The sequence below is a fragment of the Hemiscyllium ocellatum genome, chromosome 7 (genome assembly GCF_020745735.1).
Source record: "Hemiscyllium ocellatum isolate sHemOce1 chromosome 7, sHemOce1.pat.X.cur, whole genome shotgun sequence".
Taxonomy (NCBI): domain Eukaryota; kingdom Metazoa; phylum Chordata; class Chondrichthyes; order Orectolobiformes; family Hemiscylliidae; genus Hemiscyllium; species Hemiscyllium ocellatum.
The window spans coordinates 66,466,605-66,487,237 of NC_083407.1; the positions used below are offsets into that span (position 1 = coordinate 66,466,605).

At 37.5% G+C, this 20,633-nt stretch overlaps 1 protein-coding gene across 1 annotated transcript in view; it reads right to left on the reverse strand.

Moving 5' to 3' along the window:
• The window catches only part of ola1 (Obg-like ATPase 1), a 225,852-nt gene that overhangs the window by 94,770 nt on the left and 110,449 nt on the right, over positions 1–20,633 (reverse strand). Inside the window, exons 5-7 of the mRNA XM_060827923.1 lie at positions 4,532–4,707; positions 2,303–2,383; positions 1,900–1,997 (exon numbers count right to left, since the gene is read on the reverse strand). Coding sequence (XP_060683906.1) covers positions 1,900–1,997; positions 2,303–2,383; positions 4,532–4,707 — 355 coding nt within the window. The remainder of the gene's footprint in view (positions 1–1,899; positions 1,998–2,302; positions 2,384–4,531; positions 4,708–20,633) is intronic.

The window sequence follows — 20,633 nt, forward strand, 5'->3', positions numbered from 1 at the left end:
TAGTATTAAATATACTTCATTTTTGATAGTTTTCAAATATTTATCAACATTGATTTATGTACTGTAATACTGAAAACAGAAAAACAAGTAAATGAACTTGCTTCGTTTGCAAGTTTTTTTTCTGCATCACTCTTCATCACAGACTAAAGATGCATTACATTTGAATTGTTAAGGGGCTTCAAGCAAGTCAATTAACACACCAATACTTTGTTCAGTTGTCTACACAATCTTTTATTCTTCACTTAACAAATACTATAAATTCCAATCAAATGTAATTTTGTTAAGTAAACTGCTTCCAAACACTTCTGAAAACCAAGATGCAATAGTCAAGACGCTAATTAAGGAAGAGATGGCATGAATTCAATCTACACTAACTATTCACATCTGGAAAATAAGATCCTGAACTAAAGGGCTGACTTTGCTCATTATACTACCTCAAATACACAGACTACAGTTTTGCTACTTTTACAAGTTTTTTCACAAACCCAGAAACATAAACTATGCTGCATAAATAAGGATTAAAGCTTTGGCATAATGTATATTAAAAAGGGCAATCACCTTGCTTCTGACCCATTTCAGTGTTTGCCATTCCTTATCATGAAATGCTTCCACTCATAAATCTATGAGAAATACTTCCTTAATAATTTTTTTATGGCAAGGGATGTGCAGGAGGTAGCCAGTGACTTGCTGGAGGGAAAATAAGAACAGCAGGCAGCAAGCCATTGAGAAAAATGGCCATGTGGTAAATCTGCCTGGAACATCACTCGTCTGTATTGGCTTTGATCTTTTGACAAACACAGACAACAGTACAGAGTAGCATTTTTTTAATGCTCTGATTGAACAAACCACAACAGATTTCACAAACTAAGCTCGTTTTGTCGTAGTTAAGATCAGTAGTTATTTTAGTGAAAACCATGTTTAATTTTTATCAATAATTTCTTTTGAATCGGCCATAAGATAACCGGCACTATAACTAGTTCAAAGTAAAGATGGGGCATCTGCAACAAGCAAATCATAGACGGCATCTTCTGAAAGTCTGCCTACTATTAGGGTCTGGAAGTAGTATTGCTGCACAATTACAGCCAGCAATTTCCACCAGTAATCATCTCTACACAGGTGCGAGATGCTTTCAGTATAAGGAATCTGTATCATTACCTGAGATAGACCGACGTATGTTTATAAATATCTCTTTCATATCCATATAAAAAAAGCACCAAAACCAAGAAAAAGGTACTGCAACAACACAGCTTACAATATATCAATTGAGGCCAGGTAACAATAGATTCTTATATGTCAGTTAAATCATGACAATTATGAACACTGAAGAGCAGAAAGGTAGATTAATACATATTCACTTATTTAACTGTTCCTCTTGTGGGTAGGCAGCTTACTATACCATTTGTGTACAATATTCTAAACTATAGCAATTACTTTTCATTATTTCAAGCAAGCGTGCAATTAAGAAATATTCTGTGGTCCTACACATTTCTATAGTTTTCATTTATTTTAATCATAATTAGATAATCTCTCCAGATGCACATTCTAAATATTCATACATTCAGGCACAAATGAATAAATTATGTAGATGAGAGTACTTTATTCTTCATTATTCTGGATTCCTTTAATGGAAAAGTGGAAGAAGAAACTTCATGAAATTAATGGACCAGAAAATAATATAATTCTTACTCAAGTAAGTCAGTATGATACACTTACATTTATATACATTTATCAGACCTTTTAAAAATTATTTGAGATATAGTATGACATAAGGTAAAAGTACAATTCAAAATTCTATATGAGGAACATTTGTGATTAGGTTTTACAAAGACCAATAATCAGATTAAGACATATTTTCGAAATTCCAATTTCTTCTACACAAGATATCTGTAAGAGACTCACCATTTGTTCTTCTTTCTGATGTAGTCTTTCTCAGACAGGTTAACCAAATAAATCATTGGTTTTGATGTCAAAAGTAAATGTTTATTCAATACATCAATCTGAGAAAGAATGCAAAAGATCAACATTAGAACAAAAATTGTACGCAGTTTGGGTATTCCTAAAAATTGGCAGAAACCAAAATGCCTTTCAATTTAAGCAGCTTTAACCTCACTCCACAGAAACGCGAGCCATCTCAAATAATCAAGAGACTGAATGGCTCCCTCTGACCCAAAGAAAAATGTTGAATTATGCAACAGTCTTTACAACCTAATTACAAGATTTCTACATGGTAAAGTGACATCTAAGAGATTAAAGAAACAAGGCAACAGATATTAATAAATCCAAGTGTACATCAAAGTCTTACCTCTTTGTCATTCCAGTCATGGTAGAAGCGTACATGTTTCGTTTCATCGATAACCCAATTCTTGACTTTGCACATTATGTCCTGTAAAGGATCAAGAGAAAAGCAGGGGCATTACAATATTTTAAAAGGTAAATCAGCACAATAGGAACTGGATAATTAATCAATCAGGTTGTTAAAAAGCAGTCAAGTGCAATTCATTTTAAAACAGAAATTTTGTGAGAATGGGGGGAAAAAAACACAACTTACAGCTAATGTTAATTTTTAGATTATATAAACATCATATTATGTGCTTCTTACCCTGAAACACGCCCTTAATACTGATTGTATAAGAAAGCCACACAGGAACCAGAAAAAGGAGTGGGGAAAGTAAAGCAAGAAGTTTATTTAAAATAAAACATTTATTTATCTAACCTTACAAATGAGTCAAACGGGTGCAAAGCATCTCCTCTATTTTTGTGTTTTTGCCAACACCTCCCCCTTCCAAAAAATGAAGGGGGGCGAAAAAAACCGCTTCAATTCCACAATAGTAACAGAATCATGCTGGTGACCTCCAACCAGCTGCATTCAGTTTCAGAACATCTTTCTCAACAGGAATTCTAAAGGGTTTCTAGTCATCAAGCTTGTGTGCATTCAGAAGGAGCAACTGCAGGAAGAGACAACTTGCTTTGTTTCTCTGTCCTTTCCTTAAAGAAAGATTAATCATCTGTGAAATGGAAACGGCAAACAGCAAGTGACACAAACTGAACCCTTCAAGCTTTTCCTTATCCATTTCATTGCTCTGAATCAGGAGCTGCGTGTGGCATGATTCTCTTCACAGGCAGGTGTTAATAAAAGACACACCAGCCTAAAAGGTCAAACTCAATTCTTGCATTTAGAAGGGTGCATGGTCTGCTTTCCTTAAACACAATTTTAAACGTAAAACCTTTAGCTAAAAGAAAAGACAAACTACATCAAACATTAAAATTTATGATGGCCAATTTATTGACACATTCTAAGATAAATTCTATAAGAAGAAGTCGACAATGCTCCCTTACACGTGGTTTCACTTACAAAAATATCAGAGATTGCACAATAGTGTAACAATGAGTTTCAAAACTATAAGATGTAATTGTGGCTCATGAAAACTACACCAATATGGAAAGGACAATTATTACATTTTTCAGCATCCAAAAAATGGAAAAAGGAAATGCAAAGCCAATCACTTGGAGAGCAGGTCTCCATCAAGACTGAGTTGATGTAAAAATTCATTATCATTTTATCACAAGCAAAATCCAATTCGGTTTCAAGAAAAAAAAAGACAAACTCCTTTACCATCAGCCAAGATTATGGAAGTTAACAAGAGAAAATGTACATCTACAAAACCTAATAGATTTTCTTTGCTCTCTCAGTCCCTTTTCACAAGAATTACATGCCTAATTAATTGAGTTTAAGAAGTAAAATTTCTACCTTTTTTTAAAACTTAAAAACATGACACAAAGCAATCATGCATGCATAAGAATGTAAAAATGTTGGACATAATGTTTACAAACTATTATTTAAACCTTAAAAAGGCTTTCAGGAGATTTCACTTGGCATCTTTACATCAACCTTTGACAAGTGATGTAGCCCATTTTTATTCATTGCCTAAAATTGTCAGCAATTATGTGCGTCACTGGCCACCTGCAAATTCTGAATGCCTGCTCCAGCCATTTTGCAAAAACCAATGTCAGGAGGATTAATCTAAGAAAACACCGAGTCCGTTAATGGTTTCAGCAGGTGAAATTGCCCAGATGGTTAATACAACAAATAGGCACAACAGTTTCGCCAAAACAGATGGCAGACAAAATAATAAAGTCTGCTAAAGTTTTGGCCTTTCTAACAAAACGGACATGATCATCTTGCATTTTAAAAAAATCAGAAATTGATATTATTTTTCCTATCACATCATGGATCTAAGCAATGCATTTAAAGATTTCTCTCGTGTTCAAAACGTATGAACAGGCTGTGCAAGTACTTCCATTCGTCTAGCGTTCTGACCCTAGGTTAGCTACTGAATGAATTACTCAGTGCTAATGATGTCTACAATTCCTGGCATCAGACTTATAATTCATATACCAAAATATCACATTAAACTCAGCCCTTTAATATATTTGTCAGTGAACGATCCAAGTATAACCAGCAGAAAGTAGACGTCAACAGTAAGTTTCAAATACTTCGAGGTTATGGGGAAACATTTTTTAAAATACTTACATATTCAGGTTTTAGTTTTTTGTCACCCCCCCTTACTGCCACTTTCTCTAGTTTGTCAATGATGGGCGTAATTAGCTCTTCATCCTTTAGTCTCAGTTCTTCATGAATAATTTCAATATCCCGAACAGGATCCACATTCCCTTCAATGTGAACAATTTCATCATCTTCAAAAGCTCCTAAAAGAGACATTTTATGAAATTTTAAAATATGATTTCTGTTATTAAAAAGTTAAAGATACGCTATTGAACTGAATCTCTCAATTCTATCTAGACTGTAGTGACAGAAATTGCTAACAAGAAGAAAGCAATGGTATGTATGCAGCATATTGAATATCGCCTTTAATTCTGAACTCAACCATTCTTGTTTCAATGAGAAATTAAGTACAAATTTCAAAATAGCTGAATTCATCTGCCACAGCTCTTCTCAGAATCAATCTATTTTATCATTCGGGCTCCGACGGTGATTAGATAATGAACCACTCAGACACACAATTTACACAGCAGCTAATTTCATCGTCCTGATTCCAGGGTATAGATTTTAGGGGGCCATGAAAAGAGCAGATGAAGGCGCATTTGTCATATGTGAGTGACAACTATTCACACAGTTTGAAGAAATGGTACTGGCCCTTATTAGGTACACATGCTATTATCACATATTTAAAGTACAGTTAGGGCCATAATTTTAAATTGCCAACTGGAAACATAAGGGTAAAACAACCAGATATTACTGGAGTATGTGTACTGACTCATGCCCTTCCATGTCATTTTTATTCAGCTTATGCAAAACAAACTGCATGAATGTGATTCCAAAGAGCTGCAACTATAAATTACCACAGTCAAAGAAAGCCATAAAAATCAGGCAACTATCAAGCAATGAAATATCAGTTTAATATAGACTGCAATTGCTGGACAGTTATTCTGAAAAGAATAGACTGCAGAGAACATAAAGGCCACCCTCACAAGTCAAGTATAATGATTCATTACTACAAAAGGTTACCGCATATTATGGATTTTTCTAAGTCAGTTGCAATTGATAAGAGTGGAACATTACTGCCTTTTTTTTCTGCAGTTGACTTTCACTGTTGTACGTTTTTGAGAATTAGAGTCAAAATCTCCAGTAGAAAACTGTCATCCTCAATTTTAAAAACAACATTAGCAAAACAAGCCTATAATTTCATAGGAATACATGTATTAACAGTTCATTTGCAGTTTTGTTAATATGCTGGTGAAATGGCTACAGACACTCATGTTCACGTGATTAATGAGATAGTAGAAGGTCATAACCACGTATGGAAGATAACTGATAAGCCAAATAAGTTGGCTTTTATGAAGTAGTAATTAGGCAAAATAAATTACACATTTGACTATAGAATACAAATTCAGCATTTACTTCACAACTTTACTATATGTAACCATCTAAGCATAAATGATTAATGTGTAGAAAATTTGTATTTCTAAATAGAGGCATAACAGAGTATATTTTCTAGTGTGAATAATTTTTAAGTCTGGGGCATGACACAGCAAGTTTCATTCAGCAACTTCAGACTATTGTTGATCATTCCTAATGATAACTGATGTAAAGGTCCTGATCGATATTGAACTTGGAGCCGAACTTGCACAAAAAAAAACACAAGAATAAAAAATTGCATTTACACAGCCTTCAAAGGACTACTATTAAAAGTTCAGTCAATCTTTAGGTTGATCATTGATGTTCCTATTTTAGAAATAATTTAGTCATGTTTCTAGGGGTAAAATAAATATTCAGATGGGAAAGAAGCAATCTCACTTATCGATGGCTTATCAAGTGCATCTATGATTATAGAGGTGATTGCTAGAAGGGGCACTTTGCCTGGCATTTCAGAGCACATTTTCTAGAGGACATTTATGCTTCAAGCCAGGTGGGTAACAGAGAATGGGTACAACAGCCATACAACCTACACACAAACACAGAAGCAGAATGAAAAGTTACACCCTAAAGAAGCTGCCATAAATACATGGCATTAATTGTTCCATGTTTAAAATTGACAATGGCATACCACATCCATGCAATTTAAGAGCATGGATTGTTTATGATGCCCATATTCTAAACGAACATTAGATTATAATATAGTAGATATTAGGTATAAATATAGAAATAATCTTGGTACTGGAAAAAACATTGAAACACAGGGATAAGTAGGTAGCCCATAACAACATGTAGTTTTTACAGCTGGAAAAAAAGAAAGAAATAAGCTACAGGCTCTTGTTATAACACATCGATCCTTATATGTGCAAATTGTGCCTGCAGAGTAGCAAATGTAACAATATAGTTTTAAAAAGGTGGGAGGAGTTAGACCAGTGTATTAGTTGTAGGCAACATCTTAAAATTAATGAGACTACAGGAATGCATGTGTTAGCTATGGTCAGGATAGATTTGCTGGAGGCAAATTACATCTGACACGTTTAAGTCCATTTTTTCCTGAGGATGTAAACAACTGGATGAAGAGATGTGCCACAGATTTCACAACATGTTGCAGCCAAAAAGGAAGCATGTGTTACATGGGGAAATGTGGCAGAAATGGATAAAAAGTTTATCAATACATAGGTAACAACAAAAACGAACAAAAACAAAATCAAGTTACGTTAAATGGATATTGCTCAGCCTGGAAAATACCCAGAAATATTGTAACCTATAAGTTAGCATTATGATCATTTCAGCTAATTTAGATTAAGGCATAAGAATAAAATCTAAAATGTACGGTTAACTGAAAATAGTTTGGTAAATTTATAATATGTGGCAGGAAGGTATTAACATGTTGTCAGAAGAAGCAGATAAATGAAAACTTCAAATGTGATGGGAGATCTGAGAAGTAATACCAGAACAAACAGTGGGACTAACCTTTAAAGAAAAGGCACTTAAGAGTTACATCACCAAAGATACTCGAGGGATTCAAGTATCTAATGCATTGGAAAGCAAGTTAAAAGGTAGCTGATGACATTAAAAAAAAATTGGATAACGTCTTGCATTTGATAAATAAGGGCACATTGTGACATTTGCACAAAACATGGCAAGAGCTGCAAATCAGGAATACTATACAATTGTTAGTACATTAATGTAGAAAGGACATTAAAGAACATATGGCTTACATTTTTCAGAAAATATCCAGAATTGGAAAACTAAGAATGCTATTTTCAGTGGTGAGCATTTAATAACATTTCTAAAACTATACATATTTTAGGTAGTGACAACAGGAAAAGACTGCTGCAAAATGAATGACAGTATTAGGCAAGAACTTTCAAAAGCTGATTGGAGGCAGATATTCGCAGATAAAGGGATGGCTGGAAAATGTAGCCTTCAGAAATGAGATAACGAGAATCCAGAGAAAGTATATTCCCGTTAGGGTGAAAGGAAAGGCTGGTAGGTACAGGGAATGACTGAAGAAATACTGTGTTTGGTTAAGAAAAAGGAGGAAGCATATGCAAGGTATAGATGGGATAGATCGAGTGAATCCTTAGAAGAGTATAAAGGCAGTAAGAGTATACTGAAGAGAGAAATCAGGAAGGCAAAAAGGAGACATGAGATAGTTTTGGTAAATACAATTAAAGAGAATTAAAAGGGTTTTTACAAATATATTAACGACAAAAGGGTTACCAGGGAGAGAATAGGGCCCCTCAAAGATCAGCAACGCAGTCTTTGTGCAGAGCCACAGAAAATGGGGGAGATAGTAAATAAGTATTTTGCATCAGTATTTACTGTGGAAAAGGATATGGAAGGTATAGAATGTAGGGAAATAGATGGTGACATCTTGCAAAATGTCCAGTTTACAGAGGAGGAAATGCTGGATGTCTTGAAACACAAAGGTGGATGAATCCCCAGGACCTGATCAGGTGTACCCGAGAACTCTGTGGGAAGTTAGAGAAGTGATTGCTGGGCCTCTTGCTGAGATATTTGTATCATCGATAGTCACAGGTGAGGTGCCAGAAGACTGGAGGTTGGCTAATTTGGTGCCACTGTTTAAAAAGGGTGGTGAGGACAAGCCAGGGAACTACAGACCAGTGGTGGGAAAGTTGTTGGAGGGAATCCTGAAGGACAGGATGTACATGTATTTGGAAAAGCAAGGACTGATTAGAGATAGTCAACATGGCTTTGTGCATGGGAAATCATGTCTCACAAACTTGATTGAGTTTTTTGGAGAAGTAACAAAGAGGATTGATGAGGGCAGAGCGCTAGATGTGATCTATATGGACTTCAGTAAGGCGTTCAACAAGGTTCCCCACGGGAGATTGGTTAGCAAGGTTTGATCTCATGGAATACAGGGAGAACTAGCCATTTGGATACAGAACTGGCTTAAAGACAGAAGATAGAGGGTGGTGATGGTGGAGGGTTGTTTTTCAGGCTGGAGGCCTGTGACCAGTGGAGTACCACAAGGATTGGTGCTAGGCCCTCTACTTTTTGTTATTTGCATAAATGATTTGGATGCGAACATAAAAGAGGTACAGCTAGTAAGTTTGCAGATGATACCAAAATTGGAGGTGTAGTGGACAGCGAAGAGGGTTACCTCAGATTACAGCAGGATCTTGACCAGATGGGCCAATGGGGTGAGAAGTAGCAGAAGGAGTTTAATTCAGATAAATGCAAGGTGCTGCATTTTGGGAAAGCAAATCTTAGTAGGACTTATACACTTAAATGGTAAGGTCCTAGGGAGTGTTGCTGAACAAAGAGACCTTGGAGTGCAGGTTCATAGTTCCTTGAAAGTGGAGTCACAGGTAGATAGGATAGTGAACAAAGGTGTTTGGTATGCTTTCCTTTATTGGTCAGAGTATTGAGTACAGGATTTGGGAGATCATGTTGCGGCTGTACAGGACATTGGTTAGGCCACTGTTGGAATACTGCATGCAATTCTGGTGTCCTTCCTATTGGAAAGATGTTGTGAAACTTGAAAGGGTTTAGAAAAGATTTACAAGGTTGTTGCCAGGGTTGGAGGATTTGAGCTATGGGGGGGGGGGGGGGGGGGGGGGGGGGGGGCGGGGTTGCACAAGCCGGAGCTGTTTTCCCTGAGCGTCAGACACTGAGAGGTGACCTTAGAGGTTTATAAAATCATGAGTGGCATGGATAGAATAAATAGACAAAGTCTTTTCCCTGGGATGGGGGAGTCCAGAACTAGAGAGCATAGATTTAGGGTGACAGGGGAAAGATATAAAAGAGACCTAAGGGGCAACTTTTTCCACACAGAGTGGTACGTGTATGGAATGAGCTGCCAGAGGACGTGGTGGAGGCTGGTACGATTGCAACATTTTAGAGGCATTGGATGGGTATATGAATAGGAAGGGTTTGGAGGTATATGGGCTGGGTGCTGGCAGGTGGGTCTAGATTGGCTTGGGATATCTGGTCGGCATACACCGAAGGGTCTGTTTCCATGCTGTACATCTCTATGACAAGGGGCTCTTATTAAAATTAGTAGCTGCTTTCTTTGTTATGCTTTGCACACCATACACCAAAATACCAGGTTTTTCAGAGAATGAAATGCTTCAGCAGAGATCAGTGAGTCAAAGCACAGATCACATCATCATTTAAAATATTTAAAGGAGAAAAGTATAAAAGGCAATGCGATTGGTGAGGGAGAATATTAATGTCAAAAAAAACGTTATCTTAAAGAATAACACTACATGGCTTCCTACTTTAAACCAAAGCTTTTACTGCCTAAGAATTAAACAAAGCAAATACTAATTTACAAAATATTCATTACTTAAACCAAAAATCTCAATAGGTCACTCCCCATTCCATTTTATCCACAAACAACTTATTTTGAACTTTCCTGGATCCTTAAGGCTTTTTCACTTCCCCTGCGAGAAAACCATATGTGGGTTGTTTACAATGTTTAAGTTAGAAATTTCACTTAATTTCTTAATCTTCCAAACATGATTTGATAAGAAAATTATGTAGATACTTGAATACTTTGTTTTGCTTCTCAATTCCTCTCTGAGCTGGGAAATTGCATTAAGAATTTGTAGTGATTGGAATGAGATTGGAGTTGTTAACCTGGGCAAGTCAGGGAGCCGTGGCTGACATAGTGGCTCGAAGACATCTGGTCAGAGTCCATGTACCATGTAGGATGACTTGGTGACAGGCTACCTGCCTCTATATTAGAATTTAAGCCACTTGTGAAGGCACCTGTTGACATCTCTTCTCCAAGGAATTGAAAGATAAATAATTCAAAGAGAGTTGCATTTTCCCCTATTTCTAACTGTCATCATATTAACTGAACATGGGCCAACCCATGAACTGGAATTACTTTAGGTCTGTCTATCATACTTTCAAACTCATGCTGTTTCATGCACTTCAAATTAAATTCAATTCCTAAGCTAACTAAAAGGTATGCTCCTAAAACATATGAAACCTGAAGTTAGACATTTTTACAACAGTGGGAAGTACCTTGCATCAACCAAAATAAAAGACAATACGTTAATGATTTTCTGTATGGTGCGTTCATTTGGCAAGTAACCACAACCATAGCACATCCATTTTTGAAGGACTCGAGAGGCAATTTTTTAAAAAAAAAGATAGAGGGTCGTTCGCACGTGGAATGAACTTCCTGAGGAAGTGGTGGATGTGGGTACAATTACAATGTGTAAAAAACATTTGGATAGATACATGAATAGGAAAGGCTTGGTATGGACCAGGAGCAGGCAGGTGGGACTAGTATAGTTTGGATTTATGTTTGGAATGGACTGGTTGGACCAAAAGGTCTGTTTCTGTATTGTATGTTTCCATGACTTCACACGAAAAATTTGCAAACTACCTGCAAATTATATGGTAACCTAATTATAAAAAGGATGCAGTACTGGATGACAACATGACTGTTATCAGTTATTCTTTTATTTTGAGAAATGCAGCAGTGTGATATCAGGTACTGTGTCTTGCAGGGCAATTCGTGGAAATGAAAATGGTGGTGCATACAAATATGTAACAGATTTCAGATGCAACTGCATTTGCTCCAGAAACTACAAAAGACTTTTTTATAAATTTGTTCATTTAGTGGTATATGGATGCCACTAGCGGGCCAACATTTATTGACTGTCCTTAGTTGTACTTAAGAAAGTGGTCGTGAGCCTCCTTCTTGAACCGCTGCAGTCCACCTACTGAAGATTGACCCACAATATCATTAGGGAGGGAATTCCAGGATTTTGATCCAGCAACAGTGAAGAAATGGGGGGACATGTTTTATAAGTTACGCTTTAGAAACAGTGTTGGCTATAACACATTTACAGCACTAACACAAGTGCTGTTTCTAAAGCACGATTTTTCTATGATGCAGGGTTGCACAAGAACGAAAACTGTATATTCCCAAGTCAGGATGGTGAGTGACTTGGAGGGGAACTTTAAGGTGGTGGTGTTCCCATATATTTGTTGCCCTTGTCCTTCTAGAAGTGGTCAAGGGTTTGGAAGGTGCTGCCTGAGGGATTTTGATGAATTTTCTGAAGTACATCTTGTAAATATTACACATTAGTGCTACTGAATAGCATCCAAAACACTGCTGATTTATGTTCATATTCTTTCATTGCTACCACTATTCTTATTTTACCTGCCTCTGCTGGAACAAATAATTCACTGAGATATAGCTCTGTGACTCTGATACTTCATCTAATAAAACATTAGTGAGACATAAACTTACACATCTGTACACCAACAGGCTACATGATACTGGTGCTACCGTTGCAGAGTAGATCTAATTCTGTGACTTATGTCTACAGATGCACACAGACAAAAAACAAGGATCTTTGCTGATTTTCCTTACCTTCTAACAAATGCATTGAAACCAAAAGCTTTGTTTCAACCACCAGCCAATATCACAGAACAATAATTTTGATCACTATGTACTGCATAAGCTTACAGAATTAACAGGATTTCAGTTATTCCAGTTTATTTTAAACAAAGATATTTCCTTTCCTGTTTATAACTGAGTAGTCTGAGGGTTTAAAGAAAGGTGTTTAAAAATCTAACCATACCTGCTCATAGAAATCATTCTGATTACTTGATATGTATAGTGCTCATTCAGCTGGGTTTGTTAAGTATGACAGCAGGCACTCCCAGTGAAAAAGTAAACATACTGTCAGCACTGCACAAAAAGAAAACTGATTAGAAAACATGTGCTGAAATTGTTGGCCTCTGCAAAGGTAATGGGGCCACTCCAATTGGCCAACTGTCCCAGATAACAGAGAAATCTATCAGATTTCCACTCAACTTTTTTCCATTAATTCTCTGCTAAGAAGTATGCATAATCATACAATTCATTGAAATTTCCTTGCTACTAATCATAGAAGTTCAGAATTGAATGTGGGACAAGTGCCAATCGGCTGCCAGCACTTATAATACCACGGTCTAATAAAAGTCATCTCTTTCTGAATGGGAATCAGAATCAGGAGAGAAAACGGAGCTAAAATGTACAATGACATAATAAACAGAGGAATCAACTTATGTTTCTTGAGAAGATCGCTTACTTGCCAGTACAGCAGGTCTTTGGCCTCCCTTGAATGCTGCCAAATATTTGCAGAGTTACATTGTACTTTGCTCAAAAACTGCATACATTCACGTAGAACTCTTATCTCACTTTTTAGATTAGAATCAATCTACACATCAGGTCATACACAGAACACAGGGGGCTAACATCTTCAATATATTGTCTAGCTATCACCGTTGTTAACAGCTAACCCAAGAATGCAACTTTAAAAAAAAGGTTTTGTGATTTACACATGAAAGAAGTGAAACTATCACTGTATTCTAACAGATGAAAGGCTTAACAGACAATCAATTTTTCAATGTATAATTTCAGTTACATCACACTGCAAATGTTTTGCTATAAATTCTGTGTTACGATCAAGCCCTCCACTATCACCTGATGAAGGAGCGTCGCTCCGAAAGCTAGTGTGCTTCCAATTAAACCTGTTGGACTATAACCTGGTGTTGTGTGATTTTTTAGCCAAATACTTCTATGATACAATACAAGACACCAAACTGTAAGAAAGTAGAGAACTTAAAAACAAAAATCACTAAAGCAAACTACCACCTCCCAAAGTGCTGTTTACACCGCTGATGGTTCAGCCAGTGGGAGTATTTAGTTGCAGACAAACTGGAACACCATTAGGTGTACAATCAGAGATTTGAGCGGAAAATGTGTTGCTGGAAAAGCGCAGGTCAGGCAGCATCCAAGGAACAGGAGATTCGACGTTTCGGGCATAAGCCCTTCTTCAGGAATGATCTCCAATCAGAAATTTGACCAGCAACAAGGATCTGATTGTCAACGGTCTTTACTTAACAGACCAATGACAAGGGCCTGTCGACAATTATGTAATTCACTCCAGGTAATCGTTCAGTTTGTGGGCTGGAAAGGAAGATGTTGTCTTTACCGCCGTGATAAGAAACACCCAAAGCCTGAAAAAAAGACAATTACTTTTCCTCAACAGTTTATTTTCCCTCATCAGTTACTGTCACTTGCTTTTAACCAAAAGTCAGAGACTTTATAAGTTGTGAACAAACCATCCTATGCCTCCTGCAGGCAAGCGAAAGTACCTGGAGAAGAGAGAAATTGCTGAATAGCAAGTCCTGGCAATCCAAACAGATCATCTCAATGACCTGTGCAAACAAAGACAACTGACCTGCCTTCAATTTTTTTTTCTCACCTGTAACACTAATTTCTTTTATGTCTGTCTGTCTGCCTGCATCTGTCTTCAAGTGTGTATGGGGGAGTTGTATAATGGGGTTGGAATCTCACCTACTTCAATTATAAGTTGATGGTTCATAGCTGTTTATCTCTAGCTAGAATCTATTAATATTTGTAATAAAAAGTCATTCTTGCAAGTACAGAAACATGGTCAGTGCTGACAGCTTGGTTATAAAAGACATGCAACTTCAGTAATTTCCTGTACTTTCATAAAATGTTTAACTTTTGTGACGACTCTGGGAATAACAAATTTCCTAATGAGGCATGACACTTGACATAGCATACACTGGGAAATCTAGATAATGTGGTCACAATCTTAGGCTAAGAGCCAGTTATTTGGGGGAAAGATGAGGAGAAATCACTTCAAAGGCTTGGTGAATCTTTGGAATTTCTATCCTAGAGAGTTGGAGATGCTACACTGTTGAACGGATAGCTCAGACAAGCAGATTTCTACTATCACAAGGAATCAAGGGTGACAGAGCGTCGACAGAAGGTGAAGCTGAAAATAAGCCATGATCCTAATGAATGCTGGAGCAGGTTTGAAAGGATATATACCATTCCATGCCACATACTGTATTCTCAAATCTCTTGGAATGGCTCTCTTAGCTAGTCACCAGAAAAGACAACAAATGGATGACAAATTTTAAGCGAATCTTAAAATTTGGCCAGATTCATTCACTTAATTCACTCCACATCTCATAACCACAAATTAGCAGAAATAACCAGTGTAATAAAGAAAATTAAACCTGTAGTCCAAGGATTCACTCAAAATTGTTTTTAAAGCAGAATATCATTCTAGGTTAAATCTGAAGGCTGTTATCCATTAAATTAGTTTTAGTTTCTCTTAAACAAGTCACAAGAATGTTTAAAAAAAGATTATTTGTATTCAGAATCACAAACTGTTAACTGAGCATTGCTAATTTACCACAAAATTTATCAACATTCATTCAGATGTCTCCAAAGCTACAAAAAGCGGACAAAGGAAACAAACAAGAGAATGTAAGACAAAAACAGACATTGCAGAACCCATTCTGAAGAATGGTCACTGGACCCGAAATAGTAATGCTGCTTTCTCTCTCCCCACAGATACTGTCAGACCTGCTGGGTTTCTCCAGCAATTTGTTTTTGTTTCAGATTTCTAGCACCTACTGTTGTTGTTTTAAACAGAAGTATATTTAATGATTTGCTCAGGTTTGTAGGATTGGCAACCCTGGTGAAATTAGCCAAAGGTTATTCAAATATATGACTTCTTCAGCATTGCAAAGGAACCAGTCTCTGCGATTGACTCACTCTTCAATTAACCCTACACCCTATCCAATGACCACAGTAACTTTCCATGCAAGCACAGGAGATGCAACAACAATCCTTTAATTCCTCTCTCCAAGGCTCTAAGAATTCCTTTCAACCAGCAATGTGTATTTCTTTCAATTTGAACAATTGTGCTTAAAATGTGGTCACCACTAGAATGGAGTGACCAAATGCAGACTTGGTGACTGCTTTGAGGAAAGTCTGCATTCAGGTCACTAGCATAATCCTGAGTTTCCAGTGGTTTGTCATTTCAATTCTCTACCTTAGTCCTATGGTGACATCTAGGTCCTCAGACTACTGTAGTATTCCAATGAAACTCAATACAAGATTGAAGAACAACAACTCATCTTTCAATCAGACAGTCTACTCAGCCTTCTGAACTCGATGAGCTCAGTCATTTGGTTTCCTTTTCTTTGCATAAACCAGCCTTAACCCGGTTTATCTCATTTTTATTTTTGGACAACAGCTGCTCATTGTCATTCACACTGTTTCAGGACACCTTATTCCTTGTTCACTCATCCCATGACATTTACCTTTTGCCCTGCGCCATCAACTCTTCTGTCATTTGTAGGTTTTCTTCTTCATCCCGATCACAGGCCTTTTCTATTGTTCTTTTCCCATTATTTATTTCACCTACTTTAAAGCTATTTGATTTCTAACTTTTCCCAGTTTCGTCAAATGAATCCTGGAACATTTACTTTACTTCCCACTCCACAGTCACTGCCAACCCTGAATATTTGTAACATCCACATTAGTTTGCTTCTGAATTACTTAAATTTGATGAAGTGGTTGGCACGTTCTGAGAGAGGTTTTCTATTTATTGAAAAGGACCATATATTTTACCTTTGTAACTATGAAGTGGAAAATGGAAGTTGCCCACTCCTATATAGCTAAAATATTAGGAGGGGTTTTTGTAATAAAATGAAAGGCTAATGGGATTATGCCTTTTAGGTGCAAATTATAAATTACTTTTCGGAGAAGTGAGAATACTTTGATAGAGTGGCACCAGATGTCACAGTCAAAAAATACGGAGACCAAGCCTCAATCAAACTAGTCCACGTCAACCAAGTTTCCTAAACTGAATGAGTCCCATTTGCCTGTGTTTGGTCCATATGCCTCTAAACCCTTCCTCTTCATGTATCTGTCCAAATGTTATAATTGTACTCACCTCTACCACTTCTTCTGCAGCTCATTCCATACATGCAACACACACTATGTGAAAAAGTTATACTCGTTTTGATCTCCTTTTCCCTTGTAAAAAGATTTTGGTTATTCGTCTTATCTAAACCTTTTATATTATAAACCATTTATACTCCAGATAAAAGCTCCAAACAAACAAATTTATCTCTAAATTCTGAGACCTAGGTCTCGGCTGCCACATCTGTAACTGGATCCTCGATTTTATGATCCTTGGATTACAATCAGTAAGAATTGGTGACAACACCTCCACTAGTGCCTCGCAAAGCTGCATACTCCACTTCCTACCAAACTCTTTACCCCTTCACAACTGTGTGGTCAAATTCTACCACAACTCCATTTACAGGTTTGCTGATGACAGTACCGTCATAGGTCAGATCTCAAACAACAATGAGGCACAATACAGGAAAGAGATTGAGTGCTTAGTGGCATTGCGCAAAGACAATCTTTCCATCAACATCAGCAAAATGAGGAAAACTGGTTACTGACTTCAGGAAGCAGAGGGGAGGGCACGATCCATCTGCATTCATAGAACTCAGGTGGAGGTGGTCGAGAGATCAAGCTCCTGAGTGTTGATCACCAACAATCTGTCCTAGTTCACGCATGTCAGCACAACGGCCAAGAAAGCACAACAACGTCTTTACTTCCTCAGAAGGCTAAGGAAATCCAGCATGTCCACAAGGACTTTTACCAATTTTTAAAGATGCACCATAGAAATCATGTTATCTGATGCACCAGAGCATGGTTTGGCAACTGCTCTTCCTCAGATCACAAGAAACAATGGAGTGTCATAAACTCAGGCCAGTCTGTAATGCAAATCACCCTTCCATCCATTGACTTCACCTATAATTCTCACTGCCTTGGGAAAGCAACCAACACAATCAAAGACCTCTCCCATCGTCTTCCATAGGGCAGAAGATATAAAAATTTGTGTTCATGTAGAGTTAGATTAAAGAACAACTTCTTCCCTGCGTAATTAGACTTCTGAATAGACCTCTCAAACTTTAAAGTTGATGTTGATCTCGCTCTCTGTACACTTCTCTGTGATCATCAATTGCATTCTTAGCTCTGTTCCATTACTCTGTGTATTTTCTATTGCATGATCTGCTTGTACTGCGTGCAAAAGAAAACTTTTCACTGTACCTAGGTACATGTGACAATAATAAATCAAAAAAAAACCAAGCCTACCAACTCTCATTATAACTCAAAACCTCTAGTCCCAACAACTCCTTGTAATTTTTTTTCCTGCAGTAGAGAGTTTCCAAACAAAGGAAAAATGCCTAGCAACAAGCTTTTGGATTTGCGTTTTAACTTGCAATTTCATATAGTTGCAAAGTAGTACACCCAGAGACATGAAGAAGCCTGAAAACAGAGAGCATCTCTGAGTAAAACTGAAAAAAGCTTGAAGCGTCTGAAAAGAAAGTTTCTGATACATGAAAAGATCTAGGTCCACATGATTAGTGACTGAATTGAATGGTTATCCTGTGGACGACAACATGTCTTCATTACTACAAATCAAAATACTGAGAAACAACTCATTCCCACCTTGTGACCAAGCCTTTGACTACAAAACATGTTTTTCCCTAAATATATTTTTCCAACCATGAGATTTTTGTCAAACCATCTATTTTGGTCTGCCTTAACCATGAATGTGTACATACACGTCATTCTGCTATAACGTGTTTCGTTAATGCAAATTTGCTATAACACTTTTGACAAACTGGCGGACACTGGCTCTATAGTGTGAAATTTGAAAGCATATATTAATTATAATGCAATTCCAGCCCCATTAGTTTAAATTGTGCTGCTATCGCCCATGTTTCTTATAATGCGGGGTTGCATGAGAACGGAACTATCGCTATAGCAGAACCGACTGTATGTTTGAACTTTTTCAAAGGATATAGCTTATGTCACACTGTGGCAATTAATAATCTATTTTTGATATTTGTTCATGATTAAATTTGCTCTCAATAAAGTTACTTTCCTATTAATGATAAAACCTGATCTGAATTACGTTGTCCTGAATAGATGTTCATCAGGGAAATAGACTATCCTTGTAGTTATTGAGTAGTTACACATTTGTGACTGGTTGCGGAATAGTGGCAACGAACTACTACTAACAGAGAACATTAGTGGCTGATGATAGATTGTTTGTGGTAGCAGCCATATTGTCAGCCACTAATGGTCTCCATTAGTAGCTATTCATTCTCCCAAGCTGACCTTTACACATACCTTTGTCTGCTCAACTGCATTCACTGTCTCTGAGCTCCACTTTTACCTATCATTTACTCTTGCCTCCTGCCCCCACCTCCAGCATACATATCAACTTTTTCCCCAGCTACAATTAGTTCTGAAGGCGGCTCTCTGGATCCAAAACATGAACTCCATTTCTCTCTCCACAGATGTACCAGACCTGCTGAGTATTTCCAGCAATTTCTGTTTTAGTATCAGATTTTGAGCACATTCAGACCTTTGGTTTTAATGTTCTGGGGACCTGGATTTCAATCCCACTATAGCAGATGGTGGAATTTGAACTTGCTGAAAATTCAAAATCAAGAGTCTAACAAGGGCCACGAAAACACTGTCAGGAAAACTTATCTGGTTCACTAATATCCTTTAGGAAAGGAAAATGCCTTCCTTATTTGGTTTTGGCCTACATGCAACTCCAGGCCCACAGCAATCCAATTGACTCTTAACTGACCTCTTGTCAATAAACACTGGCTAAGCTGACTTCCACATCCCATGAATAATTTATTTAAAAAATTCAAAGCTTAAAATCAAAAAAGTTATCAAGAATTATCAGCCGAGAAAATAGTCTCAATACAGAACAGAACCAAGAGTCAAGGGACATCAAATGAGGGCTCCAGAGTCGTAGCGTCATGCGGCAACTATACAAAAATCTCGGAATATTTTGTACAGTTCTGGTCACCCCATTACAGGAAGGCTGTGGAAGCACTGGAAAAGATGCAGAGGAGATTTACCAGGATGTTGCCTGGTCAGGAGAGAAGATCTTATGAGGAAAGGCTGGGGGACTTTGGTCTTTCTCACTGGAGAGAAGAAAGCTAAGAGGGGATTTGATAGAGACATACAAGATGATCAGAGGATTAGATAGGGTCTAATTTCCCAGGATGATGACGCAGCTTGTATGAGGGGGCGTAGCTACAAATTGAGGGGTGATAGATTTAAGACAGATGTCAGAGGAAGTTTCTTTACTCAGAGATAAGGGCATGGAATGTCCTACCTGCCAATGTAGTTAACTCAGCTAAGTTAGGGACATGTAAGCAATCCTTGGATAAGCCCATGAATGATGATGGGATAGCAAGGGGTTTGGCACAGGTCAGCACAACATTGAGGGCTGAAGGGCCTGTTCTGCACTGTATTGTCCTATGTTCTACCAATGATACAAGTATCTCAGCAACGGGCCTAGCAATCGCTTCGCTGGCTTTCTACAGAGTTCTAAGGTACATTTGATCAAGTTCTGGGATTTATACATTTTAAGACATCAAGCACACTTCACCGATAAAATGGACATCTTTACTGATGTCACCATCTATTTCCCCACATTCTGTGTCCTTGACATTTTTCTCCACAGTAAACACTGATGCAAAATACTCGTTTAGTATTTCCCCCAACTCCCATGGTTCCACACATAGGCTGCCTTGCTGATCTGTGAGGGGTCCTATTCTCTCCCCAGTTACCCTTTTGTCCTGAATGTATTTAGAGAATCCCTTTGGATTCGCCCTCCCCCAACTTGCCAAAGCTATCTCACACCCCTTTTTTTGCCTTCCTGATTTCCCTCTTTAGTATATTCCTACTGCCTTTATGCTCAAAGGATTCACTCGCTCTCTGCTGTCCATATACTACTTCTTTTTCTTGACCCAAACCTCAATTTCTCTAGTT